This window comes from Equus caballus, chromosome 1, assembly GCF_041296265.1.
Source record: "Equus caballus isolate H_3958 breed thoroughbred chromosome 1, TB-T2T, whole genome shotgun sequence".
In the NCBI taxonomy this organism is placed as follows: Eukaryota; Metazoa; Chordata; class Mammalia; order Perissodactyla; family Equidae; genus Equus; species Equus caballus.
This window is the reverse complement of record NC_091684.1, coordinates 129,287,571-129,312,826: the sequence shown is the minus strand read 5'-3', so window position 1 is coordinate 129,312,826 and position 25,256 is coordinate 129,287,571. Positions and strand designations below refer to the sequence as shown.

At 48.9% G+C, this 25,256-nt stretch overlaps 1 protein-coding gene and 1 long non-coding RNA gene across 6 annotated transcripts; one reads left to right on the top strand and one right to left on the bottom strand.

Annotated features, from left to right (window-relative positions):
• Positions 1-5,325: 5,325 nt before the first annotated feature.
• Positions 5,326-22,636, top strand: CHRNB4 (cholinergic receptor nicotinic beta 4 subunit). 4 transcript variants are annotated; one of them, XM_023652769.2, is made up of 7 exons: positions 5,497-5,842; positions 10,256-10,404; positions 11,402-11,555; positions 16,356-16,400; positions 16,503-16,612; positions 17,403-18,393; positions 21,686-22,636. In XM_023652769.2, exons 4-7 carry the CDS (start codon positions 16,374-16,376, stop codon positions 21,824-21,826), a joined length of 1,269 nt encoding a protein of 422 aa, XP_023508537.1. In that variant the 5' UTR covers positions 5,497-5,842; positions 10,256-10,404; positions 11,402-11,555; positions 16,356-16,373; the 3' UTR covers positions 21,827-22,636. The 4 variants fall into 4 exon arrangements, with proteins under 4 accessions (XP_070124873.1, XP_023508537.1, XP_014589575.2 ...); XM_070268772.1 differs by lacking the exon at positions 11,402-11,555 and having other exon boundaries at positions 5,326-5,842; XM_070268780.1 differs by having other exon boundaries at positions 5,579-5,842; positions 16,356-16,612.
• Positions 18,502-25,218, bottom strand: LOC111775280 (uncharacterized). Of its 2 annotated transcripts, none has more exons than XR_011439354.1 (2): positions 24,863-25,218; positions 18,502-24,243 (listed from the first exon to the last, which is right to left on the bottom strand). It is a non-coding gene; the product is annotated as an uncharacterized lncRNA (long non-coding RNA). The 2 variants fall into 2 exon arrangements; XR_011439353.1 differs by having other exon boundaries at positions 24,992-25,209.
• Positions 25,219-25,256: the final 38 nt, after the last annotated feature.

Below are 25,256 nucleotides of genomic sequence, written 5' to 3'. Positions count from 1 at the left end.
CACTTCAGACTCATTCCAACCCAGGGGCAAAGAAGCTGGAGTGTTTATCCACTAACTCCCACTCCTCACTGGCTGTTTTAAAATGTACCCAGGATTTGTTTTAACCAGGTATGGTAAGACACACAGACACAGAGTGACTGTAATGAAGGAAGTTTTTTATACTCACAGATCCATAGAAACAGGAGGCAGGGCATGCCATGCAGGGCCACATGGAGAAGCACCAGGATCAGTCAGGAGGCAGAGGGAGTGACAAGAAAGTATGGGCACAAGCCTTTATTGTGGTTTCCATAGGAAAGGAAAGGCAAGGTAAGCAGGTTTAGGATTGTCTACTTTGAATGATTTCAGTGGGCTCTGGGGCACAGGAGCTGTACCTAGTTTTCTGGTACCTGGCCCCAAGTGAATGGGGCAGATGGATAGTGGCCCTTAGTCTAAGAGCCTGATAAGGAGGTGGGTGAGGGTATGGGCTTTGGATTGGTTGGTTTGCATAAGAAAGTTGCACTTAGAGGTGAGTCCTTTACTATCTCTAGGAATTGGCTAACCCTGGGAGGGGCTCTCCTCAGGATCAGCAAGACCCCAGATGTCAAAATATCAGAAAATACAGAAATAAAAAGGCATGGTTAATACACTGAGGCTGCCTTTGGAGGCATCAACTCCCTGGCAGGCAGGGGGTTGGTGATGCTGAGGATATGAGCAGGGCACCAAGGGTGTGTGCTACACTATTCTTGGCCCTCAATTTCTACATGGATTTTGTGGTCAGCCTGTTAAGTTCTATCAAAAATTCTGTTGGGATTTGTGTGGGAAGGGTGTTGAATTTATAGATTTTGTGAGAAACGATAAATTTATAATTTGAGTCCTCCCATTCATAAATATGATATACATTTCCATTTAGTCAGTTCTTCATTTAAGTCCTTGAGTAATTTTTATAATATTCTTCATATAAGGTCTTGTGTATATTTTTCTAGATGTATTCTTAAGTTTGTGTTTCTATTGTGAGTAGAATCTCTTTTTCTATTACATTTTCTAATTTGGTATTACTCACGTATATGAATGCTAATAATTTTGTTATCATGTCTTTGGGGACTTGTGTATTTGCCTGGTGAAGAGAATTTTATTCCATTCCCTGGGAGCTTGATCTCCAGCCCACAGAAGAGGAATAACTTAGCCCATATCAAGTCTTGTGTCTGGCAGAGATTGTACAAGGGCTCTTGTGGACCAATGCTTGTGAAATGTTCCGTATGTTCTTTTACATTTTTTCGGTGAGGAAGATTGGCCCTGAGCTAACATCTGTTGCAAATCTTCCTCTTTTTTTTTTTTCTCCCCAAAGCCCCAGTACATAGTTGTATATCCTAACTGTAAGTCATTCTAATTCTTCTATGTGGGATGCCACCACAGCATGGCTTGATGAGTGGTGCGCAGGTCTGTGCCCAGGATCTGAACTGGCAAACCATGGGTCACTAAAGTGGAGCAAGTGAACTTAACCACTCCGCCACGGGGCCAGCTCTGAATGCTAATAATTTTTTTAAGTTGCTCTTGAATTCAACAACCTTACTTTCTTACTAGTCCTAATAATTTATCTGTATATTCTCTTGGATTTTCTACATAGACGGTCATATCATCTGCAAATACAGGTAGTTTTCCTTGCCAATTCTTAAATTTTATGTCTTTTATTGCTTTCTATTATAGGTTGGATCATAAGTTGCTGATGTTGGGTAGCCTGTGACCTAAAATAATAGCCAATTCCTATAGTTTAAACTAACACATCGCCTAGGGCCTCCAGTGCAATGTTGAATAGAAACTGTGATAGAAGGCAGCCTTGTCTAAGTCCTGACTGATGGAAATTGCTTCTAAAGTTCTACCATAAAGTATGATCATCGCTGCATGTTTATTAGGTTAAGGAACCCAGTTTGCTAACAGGTTGCATTGAATGAGTAATCTGTTAAAGTGGTATATTACATTAGTGAGTTATCGCATGCTGACTCACTCTTGCATTCTTGGAATAAACCCTACTTTGCCATGATGCATTTGTTTTTGTCTATACACTGCTGTATTGGACTTGGCATTATTTTATTTAGAATTTTTGAATCTATGTTTATAATAGCTAATAATAGCTAACATTTATTAGGTGCTTTCTATGTTCTAGGCACCATTACGGCACTTTACATGAATTAGTTCATTTCATCCTAGAAGGCTTTTGTGAAGGTTATTTCCTCCATTTAAATATGAGAGAACTGAGGCACAGAGAAGTCAAGTCACTTCCTCAAGGTCATGAAAATACCAACAGTGGCACCAGAATACAGATCCAGCTCGCCCAGCTGCAGAGGCCGTGCACCAACCACTGTTCCATGCCGTCCCTCTGTGACAAAGACCCACAACTCAGATCAGACTATAATCCCCCTTTCTTATATGTCCTTGTTCTGGTTGGTACCAAGATTATATTATCCTCAGAAAAATAAGTGGAATAGCTTTTCCTCTTTTTCTTTGCTTTTAAAAACATATTTGTCAGACTTCTATAAAAATTTACTTCATCTGGAGTGAATTCACCAATTTCTTTATTTTGTTGGCTATATTTCTATCTCAAATTTACAGAAAAGTTGCAAGTACCATACAAAGAACTTTCTTCCCCCTGCATCATTTGGAATATGTTTACAACACAGTGTGCCCCATCATCTCTGAATACTTTTGTCCTATAAAGATATTCTCCCATATAGTCATCAATATAGAAAAGTTAATGCTGATATATTACTACTATCTAATCCTCAGACCCCATTGAAGTTTTGCCAGTTGTCCCAATAATGTCCTGCAGAGCAAAAGGATCTATTTTAGAATCATATATCGCACTTAGATTTGACGTCTTTTTAGTCTCCTTCTAGCTGAAACAGTTCCTCAGTTTTTCCTTGACTTTCATAACCTTGAAACTTTTTTTTTTTGAAGAAGAAGATTAGCCCTGAGCTAACATCCGCTGCCAATCCTCCTCTTTTTGCTGAGAAAACTGGCCCTGAGCTAACATCCATGCCCATCTTCCTCTACTTTATATGTGGGATGCCTACCACAGCATGGCTTGCCAAGTGGTGCCATGTCTGCACCCGGGATACGAACCGGCAAATCCCGAGCCGCTGAAGCAGAATGTGCGAACTTAACCGCTGCACCACTGGGCCGGCCCCAACCTTGACGCTTTTGAAGATAACAGACCAGTTATTTTGTAGAATGTTCCTTAACCTCAATTTGTCTGACATATCCTTATGACTAGATTCAAGTCATCCACCTTTGGCAGGAATATCACAGAAGTGATTCTGTGTTCTTCCGATTGCATCCTGTCAGGTGATACACAATTTGGATTTGCCCCATTACTGGTGATATCAATTTTGATCACTTGATTAATGTGGTATGTTAGTTTCCTACTGATGCTGTAACAGATTACCACAAAAGTAGTTGCTTGAAACAACATAGTTTTCTTTTTTCTCTTACAGGTCTGGAGATCAGAAGTCCAAAATCGGTCTTACAGGGCTAAAATCAAAGCAGGGCTGTTCCTTCTGAAGATTCCAAAGGAGAATCTGTTCCTTGCCTCTTCCAGCTTCTAGAGGCTGCCTTGGCCTTCCTTAGCTCATAGCTACAGTACTCCTATCTCTGCTTCCATCTTCATATCACATTCCCTCACTCTGACCCCCTGCCTCCCTTTATAAGGACCCCTGTGACTACCTCAGGCCCACCAGGAAAATCCAGGAGAATCTCCTCATCCCAAAATCCTTAATTCAATGACATCAGCAAAGCGCCCTTCATAAGGTAACATAAGTGAACAAGGTAACATTCACAGGTTCCTGAATTAGGATGTGGACATATTTGGGGGTCATTATTCAGCCTACCACAGGTGGTATCTGCCAGGCTTCTCCTCTGTAAAGTTAACTCTTTTCTCCCTTTATATTAATAAGTATTTTCTGGGGAGGTATTTTGAAACTCTGTAAGTATCCCACTTATCATTAAACTTTCAATCATTTATTTACTTCGATTTTTCAATGGAGGTCCTTTAAGGTGGCTTCTGTGTCTCCATCTCCAAGCACTTCCCTTACATTCTGGCACAAGTGTAGGCTATTTTGAATGGACATTATATTTTCTCCTGCTCTCTCTTCCTACCCATCCACCTTTACTCACCTGACTTACAGTTTTGCAGTTGCCTCCAGGTTTTATGGCATTTTTAAGCTCCTGCCCTGTGGTATATCGGGGATAATACACATCCTATAAACATATCTGCAGCAGATCCCCACCCCCCACCATCCTTTCAGGGATGGGGGTACACCCAAGCCCCTAGCTCCCAGCTGAGAGCCTTTTAGCGCTTCTTTATCTCAAAGGACCTGCCAGTGACTTTGGCTTCCAGGGCCCAGCAGGCTCCAGGCTTCAGCTTCAGGCTTCAGCCCTCACCACTTTGCATTTCTTTTCTGATTTTGGTTTATGGAGATTTTATTTTTCAGCCTGGTTATGTCTTTTTTATTTACTTTATAGACTTCACCTATTTAATGTTGCAGTTTGGAGAACAGAGGATGTGCTCAAATCTAAATTCTCCAAACCATCCCAAAGGGAAAGTCAGTTACATTTCAACAGTGTTCTTTTTGAAAGATCATATATCAACATGTCAGATTGTAGCAAGAAGACATTGGGGGAAGCAGCATGAAAGGAATACTGAGAGTCCTGGAGAGAAGGTGGTAAAGCTGCCTTTTTAAGGTGATCACTTCCCCAGACCTGGCCCTTCCCACTTTGTTCCTCCAGTTGTTAGACTTGCCTGTTGGGATGCAGACAGGTGAGGAGGTGGGGGACTGGAGTGAGAGGGACAGGGAGTGCCATGGGCTACAGGAATCTGCCAGAGGTTCTTTTGGACCCCGGATTGAAGCACCACTCTTGCCAGGCCCAGAAGTCTGGCTGGCCTGGTGCTGATTCCTGTCCTGTGAGGTTCCCAACCAGCAGGGGAATGGTACTGATTCCAACAGTTAGCGAGTGAGGACCACCTGGCTGGGGGAGGACATGCTTGCCCCCTTGAGTCACTTGAGCTGCCTCTAGTCAGCCCAGGTTGTAAGGCCCAAGGGGGAGGACATTGCCAGCCCACTCTGGCCCCATCCTCTCCCATTCCCAGTACCCCAACCTGGGTAAGAGGACCCTGAGCTATTTCACCTTCCCAAAATTCACACACTTTTCCTAAACGCCCTCCCCCCAGTGTCTGCAGATAGCTGTGCCCTACTCCAGCTGGCTTACTCCCCATTCTGCAATGCTCCTTACTTTTCTTAAACCCCATCGGTACGGACTTGAAATCATTTTCCGAAAGACCTCCCGTGTCCTCAGTTCAGACAGCAGGCAACGCCCAGGGACCTCGCCGCTGGAGTACAACCACTTTCCCGAACAGTGGAGGGATCCAGGGCAAGCGACTGCCTCAGTCTCCCCAAGTGTACAAAGGGTGCACGCGCTGTCCCCGTCGTCTTCCCTTCGAGGAAGGTTGGGAGCCTCTAGTAGGTCGGGAAGTACCATGGTCAGCCACCGGGCGAAGACTCGCGTGTTGGTGCAGAAGAGCCGGCCCAGCCCCGGGGTCTCTTCCGCCCCGCCCCATCCCCGAGAGGGCGGAGCTCACGGCTGCTGCCCGTGCAGGGCTCGGAGGGGCTCTCGGCTGGGTCCTAGTGCCCGCCGTCACCGCGCTTTCAGACCTCCGCGGCCGGCTCCGGCGCTCAAAGCGACTGCTCACGGCTCGAAGGTGCCCGGGTGGTCCGACAGCTGAGCTGGCCGCAGCTGCCTCCTCAGCCCCCACCCGCCATGAGGAGCGCGCATCCCCTGGTCCTTTTCTCCCTGGTTGCCCTTTGCGGGCCCGGTGAGTTTTCGGGGAAGGAGGGAGGGACGCCTGGTTCGAGCAGAGCCCGGCTGGACTGGCCACAGGTGGGAAGGGAGGGAGGGTGCCCTGCGCCCGGGAGAATGGCCCGAGATTGTCCCAGCCAGATGAGGGCATGGGCGGGGCTGAGGCCAGGGTGAGTGGGTCTGCGAGGTTTAGGGTGAGGACCTCCTCTCTGCGCGCCTGCCAGGGCCACCCTCCGTAGCGAGTGCCTTTGGGCGGGGCAGCGGGGCTGGGTGGTACCGGCTCTGCAGGGAGCTCCCCTCAGTCCCGGCGTTAAGGGAGGCTGCGGGACACCGACTGGTCCCGACAGGTTCCTCGCCTGCGAGGTGTAGACACCAGGGAGCGAACCCGATGCTCAGCCTCCACAGTGCAACTGGAGAGAGAAACTTAGCTGGGGTCGGGGGGAGGGGGCCGGGCTGGGATGGGCTGCCCAAATCGCCAGCCCTGGAATGTTTTGCAGTTTGGGAGTGGATCTCCTAAGAAACACACACTTATGGCACCACTGCCTCTGGTCACCCATCCCTGGGAGTTGGCCGGCCTGGGGAGCCAGCTTGGCTGAGGGCGGGGCTGGTGAGGTGGAGCCTGCCACTCAGGAACCTGTAGACTCTGAAACCTGGAAAGGAAATCCAATCAGTCCTTCCCAGACAGAGTCCAGATGTGGTGAGGATTGCCTTCTCTGGGCCTCAGATTCCCCACCTGAGTTCCGAGGACTCTTTTAGCTTCTACCCTCTGGCCCAAGCTTGTCCTCTGAGCCCTAGTTAGCATAGAGGACCAGGACTACATCTTCCTTGGACAGAGATACAGCACAGGGGGTGTTGTAGGTAGGAGTGGGGGGACATACAAAGTTCCTACAGGGAAGTGGAGCTCTCACCAAAGATGGTGTCTGCATTCAATGTGTATCCTGGCTCTGTCACATGCTGGGTGACCCCATGCCATTCCTTTCCCCTCTCAGCCTCAGTTTCCTTATATGTTCTATGGGGATGATATGCCCTGCCTACATACTTGGGGACTCAGATGTGTGAGTCAGTAAGCATGGTCCTGGGGCCACCTGCATCAGAACCACCCAGTACAGATTCCTGGACCCCATCCTAGGCTCAGAGGATCAGAATCTCTGGAAATGGAGCTTGAGAATCTGCATTTATACAAGCATTCAGGTGATTCTTACATACAATTAGAGAAGCTATTGATAATATATCGTGAGCTCTGTGTAAAAGGTAAACATTCCAGCTTTCTTTTTAATCTACAGCTTCCTTTTAATAAATACAAATCTCCTGTTCCCTTCTTCGGTTAAGCACACCCCCAACTGAAAATCACTCTGTCTTTCAGATGCCTACTTGCCAGGACGATTACATTGACCTTTATTTTCTGTAGTTTGTATTCTAAAACAATAGGTATCATCTTTCCATTCTTCCAATATAGATTTTAAGATCAGCTATGCTTCTTCAAACTGTACACACACTCACACAGTTTAGGATTCCAGCCATGGCTTCCTCTTGGGTTGTAATTCCTTTCTGCTGGGGAGCAGTTTTCCCAGAGAAGGAAGGCCTAGGAAGGCCAGGTCCTGGACAGAGGCAGGTTGGGCCCACTCCTCATCAGAATCACTGAGTCATGACTGACCTCTAGTGGTGGCCTCTCTGTTGACTGGGTCAGCCCCAGGGCTGGGATGTGACCCCCAATTGTGCCCCAGAAGCTTCCACCCATTCTGGGCCAACCCTGCCATCTAGGGGTCAGAGGCCTGTCTCTTGTCTTTTGAACCCAGCAGGCCTCACAGGCATAAAGCAGCAGATTGGAAAGCCTAAATGTGTTGTTCTAGGCGTTTTTCCCTCCTTTGTTGGGGGGTGGGAGTACATTCCAGCACCAGCAGCTCTGCTGGTCATTCCTACTCTGGCCTACACACTCACACATACAAGTACAAACACAGGCACACACTCAACCCTGGACATCAGTATGGCCTCTGCAGGGGCCATCTCCTTAGGGGAAGTTAACAAGGGCACTAAAGAAGGCATGGGGTCCCGAGAGGGCCTCTGTCTGAAAGAGGCTCCTAGACCTGGCTCTGCCACTGACTTGCTGGAGCTCCTTGAGTAAGGTCCTTCCCTCTTTGGTCTGCTTCCTCGGCTGAGAAACAGAGGGTTGGGCTAAATGGCCTAAGGTTTTTGGAACCTCTAACTTTGGAGCCCATAGCTGGTCCTCAAGATGGGCGAGGGTCCCTCAGGGCCAGCTGAATGCCTGAGAGGCAGGACAGACCCAAAGGAGAGCAACCTGAGCATCTCAGGTGGGTTCAGAGCTGGAACACAAGCCCCATGGCCTGCAGAGGGGCCCTGGCCTCTCAGGAACCCAGCGGGACCAGCCTCCTGGGGCTGCAGAGATGTCGGATCCAGCCTCCCCCAGCACGGCAGGGCTGGGGCCAGAAGCTGCAGATTCTGACCCCAGAGCCACCCCAGACATGCCAGATGGGCTTGGGCAAGTCACACCCCTTTTTATGAAATGAGGAGTCAGCTCAAATATATATACTAAAGAGGGGCTGTGTGAGGGATCCAGCTACAGCCTAGGGCTACCAACTGGCTTCCAGGGTATTCAAGCAGCTGACCTCTGGGAGGAGGTCCAGGGGATGAGAGACGGGGTTCAGAATGTAGGCCAGGCATCCAGAGGACCCTCTCTGGACAGCCTGGGGCAGTCTCGGGGAGGGACAGCAGGCAGCAGGTGCGCTGGGAGCATCTTTCACAAGGCACTAAATATTGCATCTGCTCCAGATAGGCAGCGAGTTGGAAAATGCCTGGAGCAGGGAGGGTGGCGGCTGCTCCTCCTGGTCTTGTGTCCAGCCCAGCACCCACCCAGGAGTCTACCTCAGACTTGCTTAATCAGGGCAATTCACGCCCTGGACCCACCCAGAGGGAAGGGTTTGGTAAAATGCAGTAACTGGCCCTTCAGAAGTCCTGGAGTCCTGGGCCTGGCGAGCCTGCAGCCCCTCTCTGGCAGCCCCACCCCCACCTCCTCAGCCTCCCTTATTCTCTTATTCTTCTCTCACACTACTTCCTCTACATACCCTCATCCATTTCCCTGCAGGTAGGCTCTCCAGCTCAGGTATCCATGACCTTCCTGAGTCTCCCTCTTCCCAAGGTGCCCCCCACCCATACCTGACACATTCTCCCTGAAGACACCAGAGTAAACAAGATTGAGACCTGAACCTCACCTTCACTCCCAGACATGTGAGGGAAATGGGGCAAAGACCTGAATACCACTTGGCAAGAGATCTGGGGTGTAGAGAGGGGCAGATCTGGGGCTGTGGGAGCTCAGGGGGATCACAGTGAGGTTGGGCTCCCTTCAGGATGTTGCGTTGCTGGGTCTTGAATATGACTCTGAGCCCAGACCTCTCCTTTAAGCTCTAGACCATTAGCTGACTATCAGCTGGACTCCAGCACTTGGCGTCTCAAAGGCACCTTGCACTCTGTAGGTCCAAGCCTGAACCCAGGAAATTCCCCCAGCCCAGTCCTGTTCTTCTTAGAGAAGGCACCATCCACCCAGCTCTGCACAGAAAACCCACATTTGAGAGATCTCTCCCCCACCACACTGGCAGCTCTCTGAGGCAGGAGCCATTTCTGGTTTCTTGCACAAGACAGACATGCAGACGTTTGGTGGCCGGTGGCCTGGGGCAGTCCTGGCAGGAGAAAGAGTGTGCTCAAAGACTTACAAGTGCGGAAAGGAAAACAGTAGGGTATGGCCAGAACGCGAGTATCTGGGCATAGAGGTGGAGAGGCGAGGAAACATCAGGTGGAGGAAGACAAGCTGGTGGGGGGGGGGGGGGCGGGGGCAAAGGGCTCTGGGAGCCCAGCTAAACATTTGGGTTGAACTCTGCCTACAGCTCGGAGAGCCTGTGGGCAGGGAAGGGCTCTAGCTCAGTTTGCTGTAGGAAGACCACTCTGGCACTGCATGCTACATGAAGGCAGGGGCAGAGTTGGGGTGGGGAGACAACAACAAGGCTACTGGAAGAGCCCAGGGCAGGGTGGTGAGCCAGGACCAGGGCTGAAGGGGTGGAGATGGGAGGCCAGACTGAGAGACTTGGAAAGCAGAATAGACAGAGATCGGTAGGCACTTGGATGAACCAAGAGAGGGATCAGGAATAGATGCCCAGATTCTGGAATAGATGCCTAGAGAGTGGGGTGCCATTCATTGCTAGAGGGAATAGGAGGAGGAAGACGTAGGGCATGGGAGGAGAGAACTGAGCTCTGTCTTAGATATTTTTAATTTGAAGTCCCCAAGGAGAGGCAGGCCTGCCAACACTTTAGCTGCTTGAGCTGGCCCTGAGGGCACTTCTGCTCCCTGGCCCTCGCAGCTCTCCCCTTCACGTCCATCAGCTGCAGAGGGCCCAGCAGATCTGACTATGTGTTCTCCCAGGGGACTGCCGTGTGGCCAATGCCGAGGAGAAGCTCATGGACGACCTTCTGAACAAAACCCGCTACAACAACCTGATCCGCCCAGCCACCAGCTCCTCCCAGCTCATCTCCATCCAGTTGCAGCTCTCCCTGGCCCAGCTCATCAGCGTGGTAGGTGGAGGGGCCAGCTGTGCTTCAAGGTGCAGGAGGAGAGGCATGATGGGTCTTCAGGGCGCTGGCCAGGTCTTGGGGAAAGGAGTGCCCATTCAGTGTGCAGGGCTGCGAGTTGAGTAACTTGGGTTTTACTTCTGGCATTGCCCAGACTTCTGGACAAGGTCCCAGATTATTCATCTAATCTTTTTCCATATCCATAAATTAAGGAATTTGCCTAAACTTTGAGGGCCCTAACTCTGCCTCTACATTATGATTCTTTCATTCCAAAAATGCTGTCTGTGCCTTTGAACATACCTTTCTCTTTGCTTGGGATGTCCTGCCCATTTGGTACACACCAGTTTCACAGTTTGGAGCCAGCTGCAAATCCACGATCTCAATATCAATTAAAATACTTTGGCTTCAAGTAATTGAACATCCAACTATGAGTGGCTAAAAGAATAAGGACATCTATTATATCACATAACGAGAATAGGCCAATAGTTTCAGAGTTGGTCAATGCAGTAATTCAACGGTGTCATGATTGTAGGTTGTTGTCAATGATGTCAGCGCTCTGCAATTCTCTTGTTTTTTCCCCCATGACTATAAGATGGCAGCCATAACTCCAAACATAAAATCACCACATGACAATATCTGTGGTAGGAAACGGCAAGTCCTTTCTTGGGTCCCTTTTTGACCATGAGGAAAACTTTCCTAGAGACCTGCCGTCTAGGCAACCTGTCCTCCACTTGGTGGACAGGGCTACAGCTCATTCCTAAGCCTTCACCAAAACTGGTTGGAGGAATGGAATTACCATGGTCAGCTTAGACTTATCGAGACATGGCGAAAAAGCTAGAGAAGGGCCCATGAAGTTCATGAGTATCCAATTTCTAACGAAGTCATGGTTTTATTAACAAAGAAGTGAGAGGGAATGATCATTGGGTAGGCAGCCAATGGGCCTGCCCTAGACCGGTGAGCCTCCAACATGGCCATAATCTTCTCCTCCTTGTCCTCACAGCCCTGCCCTATGATCTCTGCCAGTCTGCTCAAGAGATGACCTCACATACCCCTACTTGTTGGGGGAGATAGGAACTGGTTTGGGGGAACTGATGGGTTCAGAGGCCCAGGTGTAGGGCCAGAACCAGAGGCAGCTGCTACACCAGTCTAACCAAGTAAGTAAGGGTCTGGACCAATGAAGGAAGTTGCTGCAGGTATGGAAAGGAGAAAGTGATTGCAGAGTTCACAAGTAGGGTTGTCAGGTCTTGATGTGTGGATGTGGGGTAGGGTTGGGGGGTGCTGAGGAAGGCTGAGGTGCCAGAGAGTTCTCCTTCTCCCCTTTGCTGTCTCTGAGTTGGGGATGTCTGAGGGAACCATGGCCCATTGTTAACCTTCCTGTGTGGCCCTTCCCACGTTCCCACCCACAGGGTTGGAACTCTGCCCCTGGATGCAGCTCTGAGGGGAGCGTTCCCATGAGGAGTGTGTAGGGTGCTGTAACCAGCCATGTGGAAGGAGATAACTAAGAGGCTGAAACTCCTCTGGTCAGGTGGCTGCCTTCTTACTCCCAGCCTCTCAACCTAGCACAGCTGGCCCCCACAAACCCAGCCCCTCCAACCTATAGTTCTCAAGAAGGCTTTGGCCAAATTAATGGCTGGCTCCCTCCCCTTGGAGGAAGCACAGCCCAAGAATGGCAGACGGATGAAAAGCCTTGTGCTTCCTGTCCCTCTCCCCTCTGCAAGCCAACTGGAAGGCCTTGACCAGGCTGGTGTCTGAGTATTACTGTCCAGCCAAGGGCTTTTTGCTTAATGGGGTGAGCCCAGCAGCTACCCTGCAGCTGCTGCCCTGGTAAACAGGCAGATGGCTCTGGTCATGCTTCCAGGTTCAGGTTGCCCCTGCGAGATCTGCTCTGTGGGTCCTGTGAGGTAACAGAAGTTACTAGGAGGAGGAAGGGCGCAGGCTCCAACCCCTACCCGTGACTGCACTGTGAGCTGTCCCAATCCTGAAAGCTGTGCACAAAACATATACTAAGTCTTCAGGGGTTTTTTTCTTTCCGTATGTGGGAGGTGGGTGGGTTTTAGATATGATCAGTTTAAAGATGGAAGTTTTTAGGGAGAAGGCAAGGAGTTTGTGCTGGGTAAGGCAAACAGGCCTTCAGAAGCAGCTCTTTGGGAAGGCCAGGTCTTGAACAAATGTCCTCAGGCATGTTCAGCAGCTGCTGGGGGAGTGAGGGAGAAGACTAAGGTACAGGGAAACTTTCTGGGTAATAGAAATGTTCTATACCTTGAAAGGAGGTGGGGTACACGGGTACTGCATTTGTTAAAGCTGATCAAACTGTATGCTTAAGATCTATGTATTTTACTGCATATAAATTATACCTCAACTTAAAACTACTTTTTTAAAGACAGAGGAAGGTTTTCAACTTTCAGTAAAGGCAAAGTAGATTGTGTAGATTAACCTTTCCATAAGAAAAATTAGAAAAGCTGGTCACAAAGGCCCTCCTTCTCCAAAAAAAAAAAAAAAATACAAATAAAAAGCAAAGTCTGTTTGAACGCCTTGGAGAGCTCAGCCAGGACTTGAGGGGCCAGGTTCCAGGAGGTGACCCTGACAGTCTGTGGTGCTATTCCCCACACGTGATGACTGTTAAACAGTAGAGAGCCAAGGGGCTAAGGAGCTGAGCACAAAGTGGTGGCTAGAGGCTGGGAAGCCTAGCTGAATGCTTGGCACTCTCACAGGACTGGTTGGGTGACACATATTGGAGTTTGAGCCCCAGTAAGGAGGTGGGGCCTTGGTGGAGACCTTGAAAGGACCACCCCTAAGAGTAAAAATGAATCAAAAATAGACTAGCCCTCACAAAAAGTAAAACCTGCTTTGAACCAGCTCAGTCACAGACTAGATCAAGGTGATCTGTTCCTACTCTTGTCTGCCATAAAGCCAAAGTCAGTACTCCCTGGAGGCAGATAAAGTCAGATAAAAATTTACTAGGCATGCAATAACACAAGACGAAATAAAAAAAGACAAAGAGAAAAAAGAAGACAATGGAACCAGACACACAAATGATTCAGATATTGGGGTCATCAGACACAGACTTTAAAATAACTGTCAATAAGTGGTAAGTTTTATATTATGTGTATTTTATCACTATTAAAAACAAATCTTCTCAAAAGGAAAATAATAACCACTAATATGTTCATGAAAATTATAATGATGGAGAATTTCAAATTCATTGGATGGGTTTAATAGCAGATTGGTCATAGGAGAAGAGAAAGTTAATGAACTGGAAGAAAGGACAATCGAAAATATCTAGACAAATGGTAGAAAAAAGGATGGAAAATACAGAAAAGAAGATAATATGGTGCATGATAAAAAGGTCAGATCTAAAATGTGTATTTGGAGTTCCAGAAAGAATGGAAATGAAGAATAAGACAGAAACAATTTAAAGTGATACTGGCTCAGACTTTTCCAAAACTGACTAAAGACACAAAGCTCCAGTTTCAAGGGGCTCTATGAACCCCATGAGGGATAAATACAAAAGAAAATCATGCCCAGGGACATCATACTCAAACTCCTGACAACTAAAGACAAAGACAATCTTAAAAGCATTCGCGAGTGAGGTGGGGGGGTGGGGGGGAGGGAGGCAGGAGCAACAATAAAACTAACAGCTCAAAATGGAAGTTGGAAAATCGAGTGACATTTTAAAAGCGCTGCAAGAAAAAACTGCAAGCTAGAAGTGGACAACCAGTGAAAATATACTTCAAAAGTGAAGGTTAAATAAAGATGTCTTCAGACCAAAAACCAGAGAATTTAACACAAGAAGACCCAATACTAAAGGAAATACTAAAGGATGTTCTTTAACCATAATGAACACAATCCCAGCTGGAAACACAGAAAGGTAGGGAAGAATGAAGCACAGCGGGAAGGGTGAGTAAATGGGGGAATCTGCATTGATATTGACAGTACAAAACAACAAAAATATCTTGCAAGGTTTTAATTATATGTAGAATTAAATACATGACAACAATAGCCCAAAAGTCAGAAGGGGGTAGATGGAGTTGAAATGTTCTAAAGTTCTTGCCTTGTTCTGGAAGTGGTAAAAGTATTAATTTATGTTAGATTCTAAAATGATCTAAAAAGTATATACATATTGTAGTCTTCAGGGTAACTACTGAGAGTCACATTAATATGGGGGAAAATGGAATAATAAAATCTAAAACAAGGTGAGAAAAGGGAATAAACAGAAAACAGATAGATGGTAGGTTTAAACCCAAATATATCAGTAGCTACATTGAATGTAAATGGCCTAAATACTCTAATTAAAACAAGACAATTAGCATACATTCTTCTGTCTCCTCTTCCCATCTACCCCTCAACAGCCTAGAATGTGGACATAATGGCTGGAGCTCCAGCAATCATCTTGGACCATGCACAAGAAAACTGGAAGAACCTAGGTCCTTAAGGACTCCGCAGAACAGAACCACTATATACATGCAGACTGTTACACGAGAGAAATAAACTTATACTCTGTTTAAGTCAGTGTTACTTCGGCTCTCTGTTATTGGCAGCTGAACCTTATCCTATTGATATGCTTACCTAGTTGAGGGTTCAGGAAAGTTTTCTTGAGGAAGTGACACCCAAGCTGAAATTAGGTTGCTGTAAGTTATCTCGGTGAAGAGGAGGAAGGCAAAAATGGCACAGACTGAGAACACAAGACACATTCAGAGAACTGAAGAAGGCCAGTGGGCCGGAGCACAGAAAAAGGGGCATGGGGAGGTGAAAAAAGACTGGAAAAGTTGGCAAGGCCTTGCAGACCCTGTGAAGGAGTTAGATTTTTATTCTATATGTGGAAGAAGCCACAGAAGTGACCTAAGCAGGGATAAGATTGGGAAGTGGTGGGACCTTTGGAAAGTTTCTTCTGGCTGCATGGGAAGGACAGGCGTATGTGTTTGGGGAGGGGGGTGGTGCAGAACGGACACAGACCAGTGGGAAGGTCCTATAGTGGTCCAGGTGAGAGATGGATTATGGGGGTCTGGGTTATTGTGGTAGGATTTTCATATTCTTCAGAAATATTTATCGTGTATCTGACACATCCCCGATACCCTTCTAGGTGCTGTCTGCCCTCAAGGAACTTAAGTTCTAGTGGGAGGTGGCATACAATACACAAATAAATAGATGGTATCTGGTGGTGATAAGAGCTACGAAGAAAAATAAAGCAGGGTAAGAAGGAGAGAGAGGGACAGGGTGCTATTTTATGTAGGCAGAGCAGAGGAGACCTGAAGAAAGTGAGGAAGTCAGCTGTGTGGATTTCCAGGAAGAGGGAACAGCATGTGCAGAGGCAGGAGCAGAGACAAGAGTAGCTGAAGTGGAATGGGCAAATGGGAGAGTGTTGAGATAGAAAGTTCTAGAGCTAATGGGGTTGAGGGGGCAGGATTTTGGCTTTTACTTTGGATGATACGGTGAGGGAGTGAAGGGTTTCAGCAGAGGACGTATTCTGATGAGGTGAGATTTTAAAAGGATCACCCTGGCTGCTTTGTAGAGAATAGAGTAAGGGCAGGCCAGGGCAGAGCAAGAAGACCAGTTAGGAGGCTACTGCAATGGTCCAGGCAACAGATGATGGTGGCAGTGGAGATGGAGAGAAGCAGACAAATTTGAGATGCATGTACAAGATACAATCTACAGGACTTACTGATGGATCAGAGAGTGAGGTGTCAGAGACAACTCCCAGGTTTCTGACTGTGGAATTGTATGGCGGGAGGTGCCATTCACTGAGAAGGCAATGTCAATGAAGGACCAGGTTTGGGTACAGATCATGTTTTGTCTCAGACAAAAGTATGAAATACTTTTGAGCCATCCAAGAGATGTTGGGTTGGCAGTTAGTCACATGGCTCCTGGAGCTCAGAGCCTTTCACATGTTAAAGTGGGGTCTATGTGTGAGGGCTCCTCCTACTCGGTGAACTGATATAGCCCATTTCACTCCCCAGAATGAGCGAGAACAGATCATGACCACTAACGTCTGGCTGAAACAGGTAAGTGCCCTGCAGGGTCCCCAGCCCTGGAGGCATTTCCTCCAGGGCTGCCCCTTGGTGGCAACAGACCTACAAGTGACAGGGCCTTGCCTGTCTGCTCAGGAATGGACTGACTATCGCCTGGCCTGGAACAGCTCCCACTATGAGGGTGTGAACATCCTGAGGATACCCGCAAAGCGCATCTGGCTGCCTGACATTGTGCTTTACAACAAGTGAGTGGCAGGGTTGGCCAAGGTGGTGAGGGCCAGGCCAGGCAGCAGGCCCAGCCCTTGGGGCTCCTCCAGGCTTGAGTCCAGCCATGGGCCCCATCTGTGCTTCACCCAGACTTCCAGCCATGAGGTTGGAAGAAGAGAGCCAGAGTCCTCAGTTGCAGATGGGAAATCAGAGGCCCAGAGAAGGGGAGAGCCCTGTTGACTCACTCAGGCACAGCTGGGACCAAGGCTAGCATCCTGACGCCCAGTCCAGTGCTCTTTCTGTCCTTCATACTCTCTTTTTAACCCTCAATTGCTTTATCAGGGTTGGATGTTGGTAGGACTGACTCACTATGCATAACTATCTTAGGTAAGCGGAGGGAGCTAAAGAGACTCTTCCTGGGTCGTAGTTACACTGGCAGAAGCATGACAGGATTATGAGTATGGGGTCCAGGGACAACAGACCCGAGTTCAAATCTCAGCTGTACTTCTTACTAGTTTTCTGACCTTAAAGAAGTCACTTAACTTCTCTGAGTCTTGGTTTTCCCATCTGTAAAATGGGGATAATAATAAAACCTCCCTGTGAGGCTTAAATGAGCTAATCCACATGAAGCCTTCAGGCTGCTTCATGGTAGGGCTCTCTCTGCAGCTGCCAAGTAAAGCAGGCCTTTTCAGTGAGGGCACAGGGGCTGGAAGGGTGATTAGTGAGAAGCAGTCCTGAAGGGCTCTTTGGCAAGTTCTGAGAACAGGCCAGGCCTTGTTCAGCATGGATTTCATGATGTTCTCCTCCATGCCCTGCCCCTGCCCCCAGCGCGGACGGGACCTATGAGGTGTCTCTCTACACCAATGTGGTGGTGCGCTCCAATGGCAGCATCCTGTGGCTGCCCCCTGCCATCTACAAGAGTGCCTGCAAGATTGAGGTGAAGCACTTCCCCTTTGACCAGCAGAACTGCACCCTCAAGTTCCGCTCCTGGACCTACGACCACACGGAGATCGACATGGTCCTCAAGTCGCCCACGGCCAGCATGGATGACTTTACCCCCAGTGGTGAGTGGGACATAGTAGCCCTCCCAGGGCGAAGGACGGTGAACCCACAGGACCCCAGCTATGTGGACGTGACTTATGATTTCATCATCAAGCGCAAGCCACTATTCTACACCATCAACCTCATCATCCCCTGTGTGCTCATCACCTCACTGGCCATCCTCGTCTTCTACCTGCCCTCCGACTGTGGCGAGAAGATGACGCTGTGCATCTCCGTGCTGCTGGCGCTCACTGTCTTCTTGCTGCTCATCTCCAAGATCGTGCCGCCCACCTCCCTCGATGTGCCACTCATTGGCAAATACCTCATGTTCACCATGGTGCTGGTCACCTTCTCCATTGTCACCAGTGTCTGTGTGCTCAATGTACACCACCGTTCACCTAGCACCCACACCATGGCGCCCTGGGTCAAGCACTGCTTCCTATACAAGCTGCCCACCTTCCTCTTCATGAAGCGCCCTGACAGCAGCCCCTCCAGGGCCCCCCAGCTTAGCCAGTCTCGCCTGACCAAGTCCGAGGCCACTGCCACCACTGCCTTGGCCACGGGCCCTGCCAGCTCCTCCAACCTCTATGGGAACTCCATGTACTTAGTGAATCCTGCCTCTGCAGCTCCCAAGTCTCCAGCCGGCTTGGACTGGGAAGGTATCCCCAGCGATTTCCGGCTGAGGTCTTCCGGGAGGTTCCCGCAGGATGTGCAGGAGGCCTTAGAGGGCGTCAGCTTCATCGCCCAGCACATGAAGAGTGATGATCAAGATCAGAGTGTAAGTTGCTAGCCCAGCCCCTGCCACCTGCCCAATGGGAGAGCCTCAGATAATATCACCGGTTTCCCATGTCCCATGGTTAATTCATATCAGACAAGGGCTCTCAAATTCTCTGTTTGAATAAGGAATCCAAAACTGAAATGAGTTTTATTATAGCTTCATGCATTGGGGGAGAGGAAATACATACCAGGGATCCTTTTTCGTTTGTTCTGGGTTCCCCAAAAGCAGACCGTGAGATGAAGACCTGGGCAAAGGTAGTTGATTTGAGAAGTGATGCCAGGAAGCACAGTGAGGAAGTAGGGAAAGGGAGACAGAGAAAGGAAGAGAGCCAATTTGGGTATTCATGAGCAGGATACTGCTGTGGGCACTAGGGACCGTCTGAGGCTTGAGAACAAGCCTCAAAATCATCCCCCGGGAGGGAAGTGTGGGTATTTACCCATCAGCTCCCATCCCCTGTGGGTTCAGGGTAGGCCTCTGGTATTAACTCCCCCGCACTTCCTGGTTATGCCAGCCAGCTGTGGAGCAAGCACCCTTGGTGCTAGAGAAAGGCCTGAGGCAGAGAAGAGAGGAGATGCAGGCGTCTGCAGTGAGAGGCTGGCAGTGGGCTGGAAAATGACTTCTGCAGCCTTTAGGGACACAGGTTGGGTGGAGCATTGAGGGTGTCTGCTCCCAACCCCTTCAAGCTTGCCAAGAAGCCATATAAACACATAGCTTTTAGGACTATAGAAATATCAATTAAAATATTATTGCTACCAGGGTAATAAATTATCAAGCAGGGTGACTACAATTACAGATTTTGAAAAAGAAGTTAATTTTACTTTCACAGGACAAAGCAATGAGTGCTAGAGTTCAGGTGTCTCAAATGACGCCTCTGAACAGATAACACTTCAAAGAACAATTTTATAATAACACAGAACGTGATGGTAATGGTTAGAAATGTTCACACACATTTCCATACTGGGCAGGAGAACAAGTTCCACAGTCTTGTGAATAGTCTCATTTTAACACCTTATCAGATCAGACTCTGAAGAGGTTTTTAATACACAACATGCAGCTGCATGTCAAAAAGAGGGCATCTCCCCGTTCTTACTTTCTGCCATTCCTTCTCACCAGCCCCATTCTCAAGGGAAAGCACTGGTATTCCATTAGTTAGCACAGAGGGAAAAGGACAGGCCGGAAAAGTTCCAGAATCACTCTGTGAAAAAGAAAGGAGAGATGTGCTAACAAATGGAATCTAGGGCATGAGCTCTTCTACACCCTGGCTCCTCAGAGTGTGGGCCTTGGACCGGCAGTATGGGCGTCACTGGGGAGCTGTTAGAAACGCCGCATCTCAGGCTGCCCCAGATCTGCTGGCTCAGAATCTGCATTTTCACCAGATCCCCAGGAGTTTCCTAGGCACATTCCAGTTAGATAAGCACAGCTCAATAGGACTATCAGATTTCTCTTTCTAAAAAATTTAATTTGATTGTGCTTTCTTTTGTTTAAAACCATCCAGTAGCTCAGCATCACCTAATTCACTGGCTCCCAAATATTAATAGGCAGCCTGGGGCCCTGCTGGCTAAATGAGAACCACTTCGGCAACTTTTCAAACTACAACTTCGAGGCCACCCATTCCGACTGAACCAGAATCTCTGTGGGGGTGTCCAGGAGCCTGTATCTTTAACCAGATTTCCAGAGGTTTGTGTACACATGCAGGTTAGAAGCACTGCTCTCCTGTACTCCTGGCTGAACTTTCTCTTCTAAAGGCCTCACCACCCCATTGGCACTCACAGGTCTCCTGCTGTTAATTAATTAATCTAAAGCCTCTTATGGGAAGCAGCCAGGCAGGACCCACCATTCTTATAATCACCAGTGTTCACTGAGCTCCACACATCAGGTGCTCTGCCAGGACCTGATAAACATTACTGTTAACCCTCCCAGGAAGCCTGTGAAGTGGTATTTACTCAAGCCCTCATTTTACAATAGGGAAAGCTAGGCTCAGAGAGGCTCACTGACTTGTCCAGGGTCACACAGCTGGCCTGGAGCAGTGCCAAGCTCTGTACCTAGATCTTTGTGATGTCCTTAAACTTTCTTGCCCTGTACTGAGCACATGGTGGACTTACTGTCTTTCTCATGTCCATCTGGAAAAAAAGAGGCTTTCTTCCCTTCTGGAGCATGTCAGCCCCTAAGCCAGCCCAGGCTGTGTTTCTCATCAGAAGCGCCTTCACCCTCCCTGGTGATTAATTGGTCACTATAGATAGCACAAAAATATAAAAAGAGGGGGAAAAGCACATACACACACCAAAAATAAAGTCGTTTGAAATTAGGGCTGTCAAAAAGAAACCCAAGAAAGCCGAGGAAAGCTCGGCATGGAGAGCTGTGCAGGGCCTGCTGCATCATGGGCACGGGCCGCAGCCGTGTTTGGCTGTGGCTTTGAGGGGCTGGTTGACACAGGCTTATCCCGGAGGGTCGATGCACATCACTGACGGGGCCCTGATAAATCGGGTCACTGATGTCAGCTTGCCTATTGCTGCCCAAATTCCCAACTCCAGAGCCTCTGCCGAGTCCTGATCCAGCCACTCTCCACCAGGGAAAGTATGCAGAGGGATCCAGTTGGGCCAGGTGTGAAAGCAGGCATGGGGGAGGAGGCCAGGGTGCTGGGGCTCTCTCAGGGCATCTCCCTGAGGTAAAGGAGGCAGGCATATCTGTGGTGGCACCTCTGGAGGCCAGCCAGGTTTCTGCCAACCCCACACTGGGCTCTGAGAAGACCAGAGAGAGAAACCTAGATGATACAGCAGGAGGAGGCTGGGTCTTAATTACAGGCACTAGCAGACACTGCTATTAATGGAATTGAGCAAATTAAACAGCAAGATTTCCAGGTGTCCTGCAGGCCCCAGCATCCCACCCTACTCAGCTAGCTGGGCCCCAAATCTTCCTTTGGGCAGAGCCAGTTCACGCAGGAGACTTAGAGTGAGAATAACAGAAGGGGCCTTGTGATCCTCAGGCCTTACTTATAATCAGATTTGGTTTTCAAATCACAACGTGTGGTGTTAATAACCCCTTCCATTCCTAACCTTTCTGTACAGCCCGAGTTCCCATTGGCTCTGCAATATTGCGGGGGTCAGGTAGGGGTGGACTGAGGACCTCAGAGCCCAGCTGAGAGACCAGCCTTGGACTCAGAACTTGCCACTCCAAGTTCTGGGTGGCCTGTGGGGTCCCTGGCCAGGTAGTGAGGGCCCAACTCAGGGAAGGAGGGAAAGCAGGAAGGACCCAATGCTCAGCCCCCATAACTGGTCCCTCTGTCTGCCTGCAGGTCATTGAGGACTGGAAGTACGTGGCCATGGTGGTCGACCGGCTGTTCCTGTGGGTGTTCGTGGTTGTATGTGTGCTCGGCACCGTGGGGCTTTTCCTACCTCCCCTCTTCCAGACCCACATGCCCTCTGAGGGGCCCTAGGCTGCCCTGTGTGTCTGAGGGCCCCCAGGGCTGTGGGGTGAGGTGATGTGAGCAGCCAAGTGGGCAGTTTGCTGCTTCCTTCTGGATCAAGGCTGATGAGGCCCTAAATAAATATAAGACCATTGGGCATCAACCCCATCAAACAGCCATGGCTGTGGGAGGGGTGAGGATGGGGGCCCTGGACTATCTTCTCTGAAGGCCTTGGAGGACCCCCAGGAAATCTCAGCAGGAGGGGGACAGTTGAATTCTGGCTGGTCTTCCTTCCCTGCCCCAGGCCCTGAGGATAAGGACAAGCAAAACAGCAGCACCTACCATGTGCCCGGCATCTTGCCCACATCCTGGCCTACCTTTCACCCCATCTCCTTCCATTCCCCCTGACCACTAGGCTCCCTGGCTTTCTTTCAGTCCCTCACACTCAGGATCCTTTCCAGCTCAGAGCCTTGGCATTTGCTGTACCTTCTACCCCAACCTTCTTCCTCCAGGGCCTCCCAAGCTCCTCCCACGGCTGCATCATTCAGAGCTCTGCTCCAGTCCTTCCTTTGTTCTAAGGTCACCTCCCTGAGAGGCCTTCCCCAATCGCCTATTCTAAAGGGTCCTCCCCCACGGCCACTTTACACTGACACCTTCCTCGAGTGCTCCTCGGTGCCTGAAGTTCTTAATTGGTGGTGTGTTTATTGTCCACATCTCACCCTCTAGAGTGTGAGCTCTGAGAGAGCAGGGACATGGTCCCTCGTATTCGCTGCAGTATCTCCACGACTTAGGACAGAGCTTGGCACACAGCAGGTGCTCAATAAATGTTTGCCGAATGAATGAATAGCTCCTATTCCTCCTTCAAGTTCAGATGTCCCTCCTGGGAGCAGCCATCCCTGGTTCCCCGCTGAAGAGAAGGTCCCCTCCTCCACACTCCGCGGCCCTGGGCACGTTCTGCTTCAGATCACGGCTGGGTTCAGCTGTGTCTCCCTCACAGATGCTCTGACGGGTTCTCTCACATACAATTTTTTGCCCAGTGCCTGGCACATAGTAGACATTCAAAACATTTGTGGAATGGAGGAGAACTTTTTTAAAATTCTATTTTTTATATTATTATACTATAAAATTGACTTTTTACGTATAGTACTATGAGTTTTAATCCATGCATAGATTTGTGTAATCAGGATATAGGAGAGACCCATCACCCAAAACAGCTCCCTCTCGCTACTCCTTTCTGGTCATGCCTACCTCCACCCCGACCCCTGGCAACCACTGATCTCTTGTCCCTCCGTCCAGTGTAGACTTTTCAAGAATGCTATTTAAATGAATCATACAGGATGTAGCCTTCAGAGAGTAGCTTCTTTCATTCAGCATAATGGCTTTCAGAGTCATCTAAGTTATTGAGTGGACAGTTTGTCCTTTTGTCTTGCTAAGTAGTATTCCATCACGTGGACATTGAAGCACATGTAGATTGCTGCCAGTGTGGGGCAATTACGAAAAGAGCTGCTATAAACATTCACATATAAGATTTTGTGTGAACGAAAGTTTTCATTTCTTTATATAAATACTCAGGAGTGTGATTGCTGGGTCATATGCAGAGTGTTTTTTTTTTTTTTTTAAAGATTGGCACCTGAGCTAACAACTGTTGCTAGTCTTTTTTTTTTTTTTTTTTTTCCTGCTTTATCTTCCCCAATCCCCCCTGGTACATAGTTGTATATCTTAGTTGTAGGTCCTTCTAGTTGTGGCATGTGGGACGCCACCTCAACATGGCCTGACAAGCAGTGCCATGTCCGTGCCCAGGATCCAAACTGGCAAAACCCTGGGCCCCCGCAACGGAGCGCGTGAACTTAACCACTCGGCCATGGGGCCGGCCCCCGGAGTGTATTTTAACTTATATGAAACTGGCAAACTGTTTTCTGGAGCGGCTGTACCATTTTGCATTCCCACCAACAAAGTATGAGAGATCCAGTTGCTCTGTATCATCATCTACACTTGGTATTGACAGTATTTTTTATTTTAGCCATTCCAGTGCATGTGAAGTAGTATATTATACTGGTTTTAATTTGCTTTTTCCTTGGGCTAGTGATGTTGAGCATCTTTTCATGTGATTTTTTTGCCTTCTGTATATCCTCTTTGGTGAAGTATCTGTTTAACTCTTTTGCTCATTCTTTATATTAGGTTTTAGTTTTCTTACTGTTAAATTTTTAAAAATAACTTTATTGAGGTATAATTTACATATTATAAAACCACCCATTTTAAGTGCGCAATTCAATGAGTTTTAGTAAGTTTATCACCCATAATCCAGTATTAGAACATTTGCACCACACCAAAAGGATCCCTCATACCTGTCTATTCTTACTTTTGAGTTTTGAGGGGTTGTTATAGCTTCTGGATGCAAGTCCTTGGTTGGATGTGTGTTCTGCAATATTTTCCAAATGAAGGGCTCTCTGCCAGGAGAATGAGAATGCTCTTACTGGGGGCCTGAGCAGTAGTCCCCAATTCTTACAAACATTTTATGGGTCCTGCAAAATGTCTCCTTTTGTTTGGTTTTAATGTGGGTAGGCAGCCCATTCTGGAAATAATAAAGCACCAGTCCTGTGCTAAAGGGACCTCAAGGAAGCCTGCAGGTGCCCCGCCCCCACCGCTCCCCCGCCCCCTCCCCCCCCCCCCCCGGCCCGCCCCGCCCCCGAGTGAGTGGTGAGAGAGGCCAAGGGGCCCCAGGGTGGCCTGCCTGGTCACTACACGTTCCTGGGGCACCCAAGGGGGTGGATGCGGTGGGAGCAGAGGAGGTTCTGCAAGGAGCCAGGGGCCGGGAAGTGCAGTGACCTCTTTGATGGCTTCATATCGAAGCCTCATATTTTATTTTATTTTTTCTTTCTTCTTCTGTTTTACTTCTTATCAAGGAGCGTTTCAAACCTATGCTAAACTAGAACAGTATAGCAAACCTCCAGGCACTCCTCATCAGCCTCAACAATTATCAACTTATAGCTGATACTGTTTTAACTGACTCCAACCCTCCGCCTTCTAAACTAGAAGGACTCTCAAAAACAAATACCATTATCTCACCTACAATATTTAACAACAGGGTCAAAATCTTGAGGCCTCGTTCTGAAGGTGTGTTAGAGCCTCTCAGGCGGTCCAGCGACCGTGTAGTTCCGTGGTCGCCACCCCGGGTTAGGGGGGACCGTCACTCACCCAGGAAGCCAGGGACAGGGATTCGGCCCCTCTTCTTCCCGGTGGTATGTCAGCACCTGCCCCGACTGGTCGGGCGCAGAGCCGTCCACGGGCTACGCCGGCCACAGACAGAGGGACGAGCCTGCCCAGCGCCCGGCCCTGGGGGCGGCGCTCCCTCCTCCGACGGCGCCAGCGCACCCCCGCGGGCGTCGCGGAGACGCCGGGTCCCCATGGCGGGCGGGGCCGGCGCCGGGATTGGTGCGGAGGCGGGAGGAGCCGGGCCGCG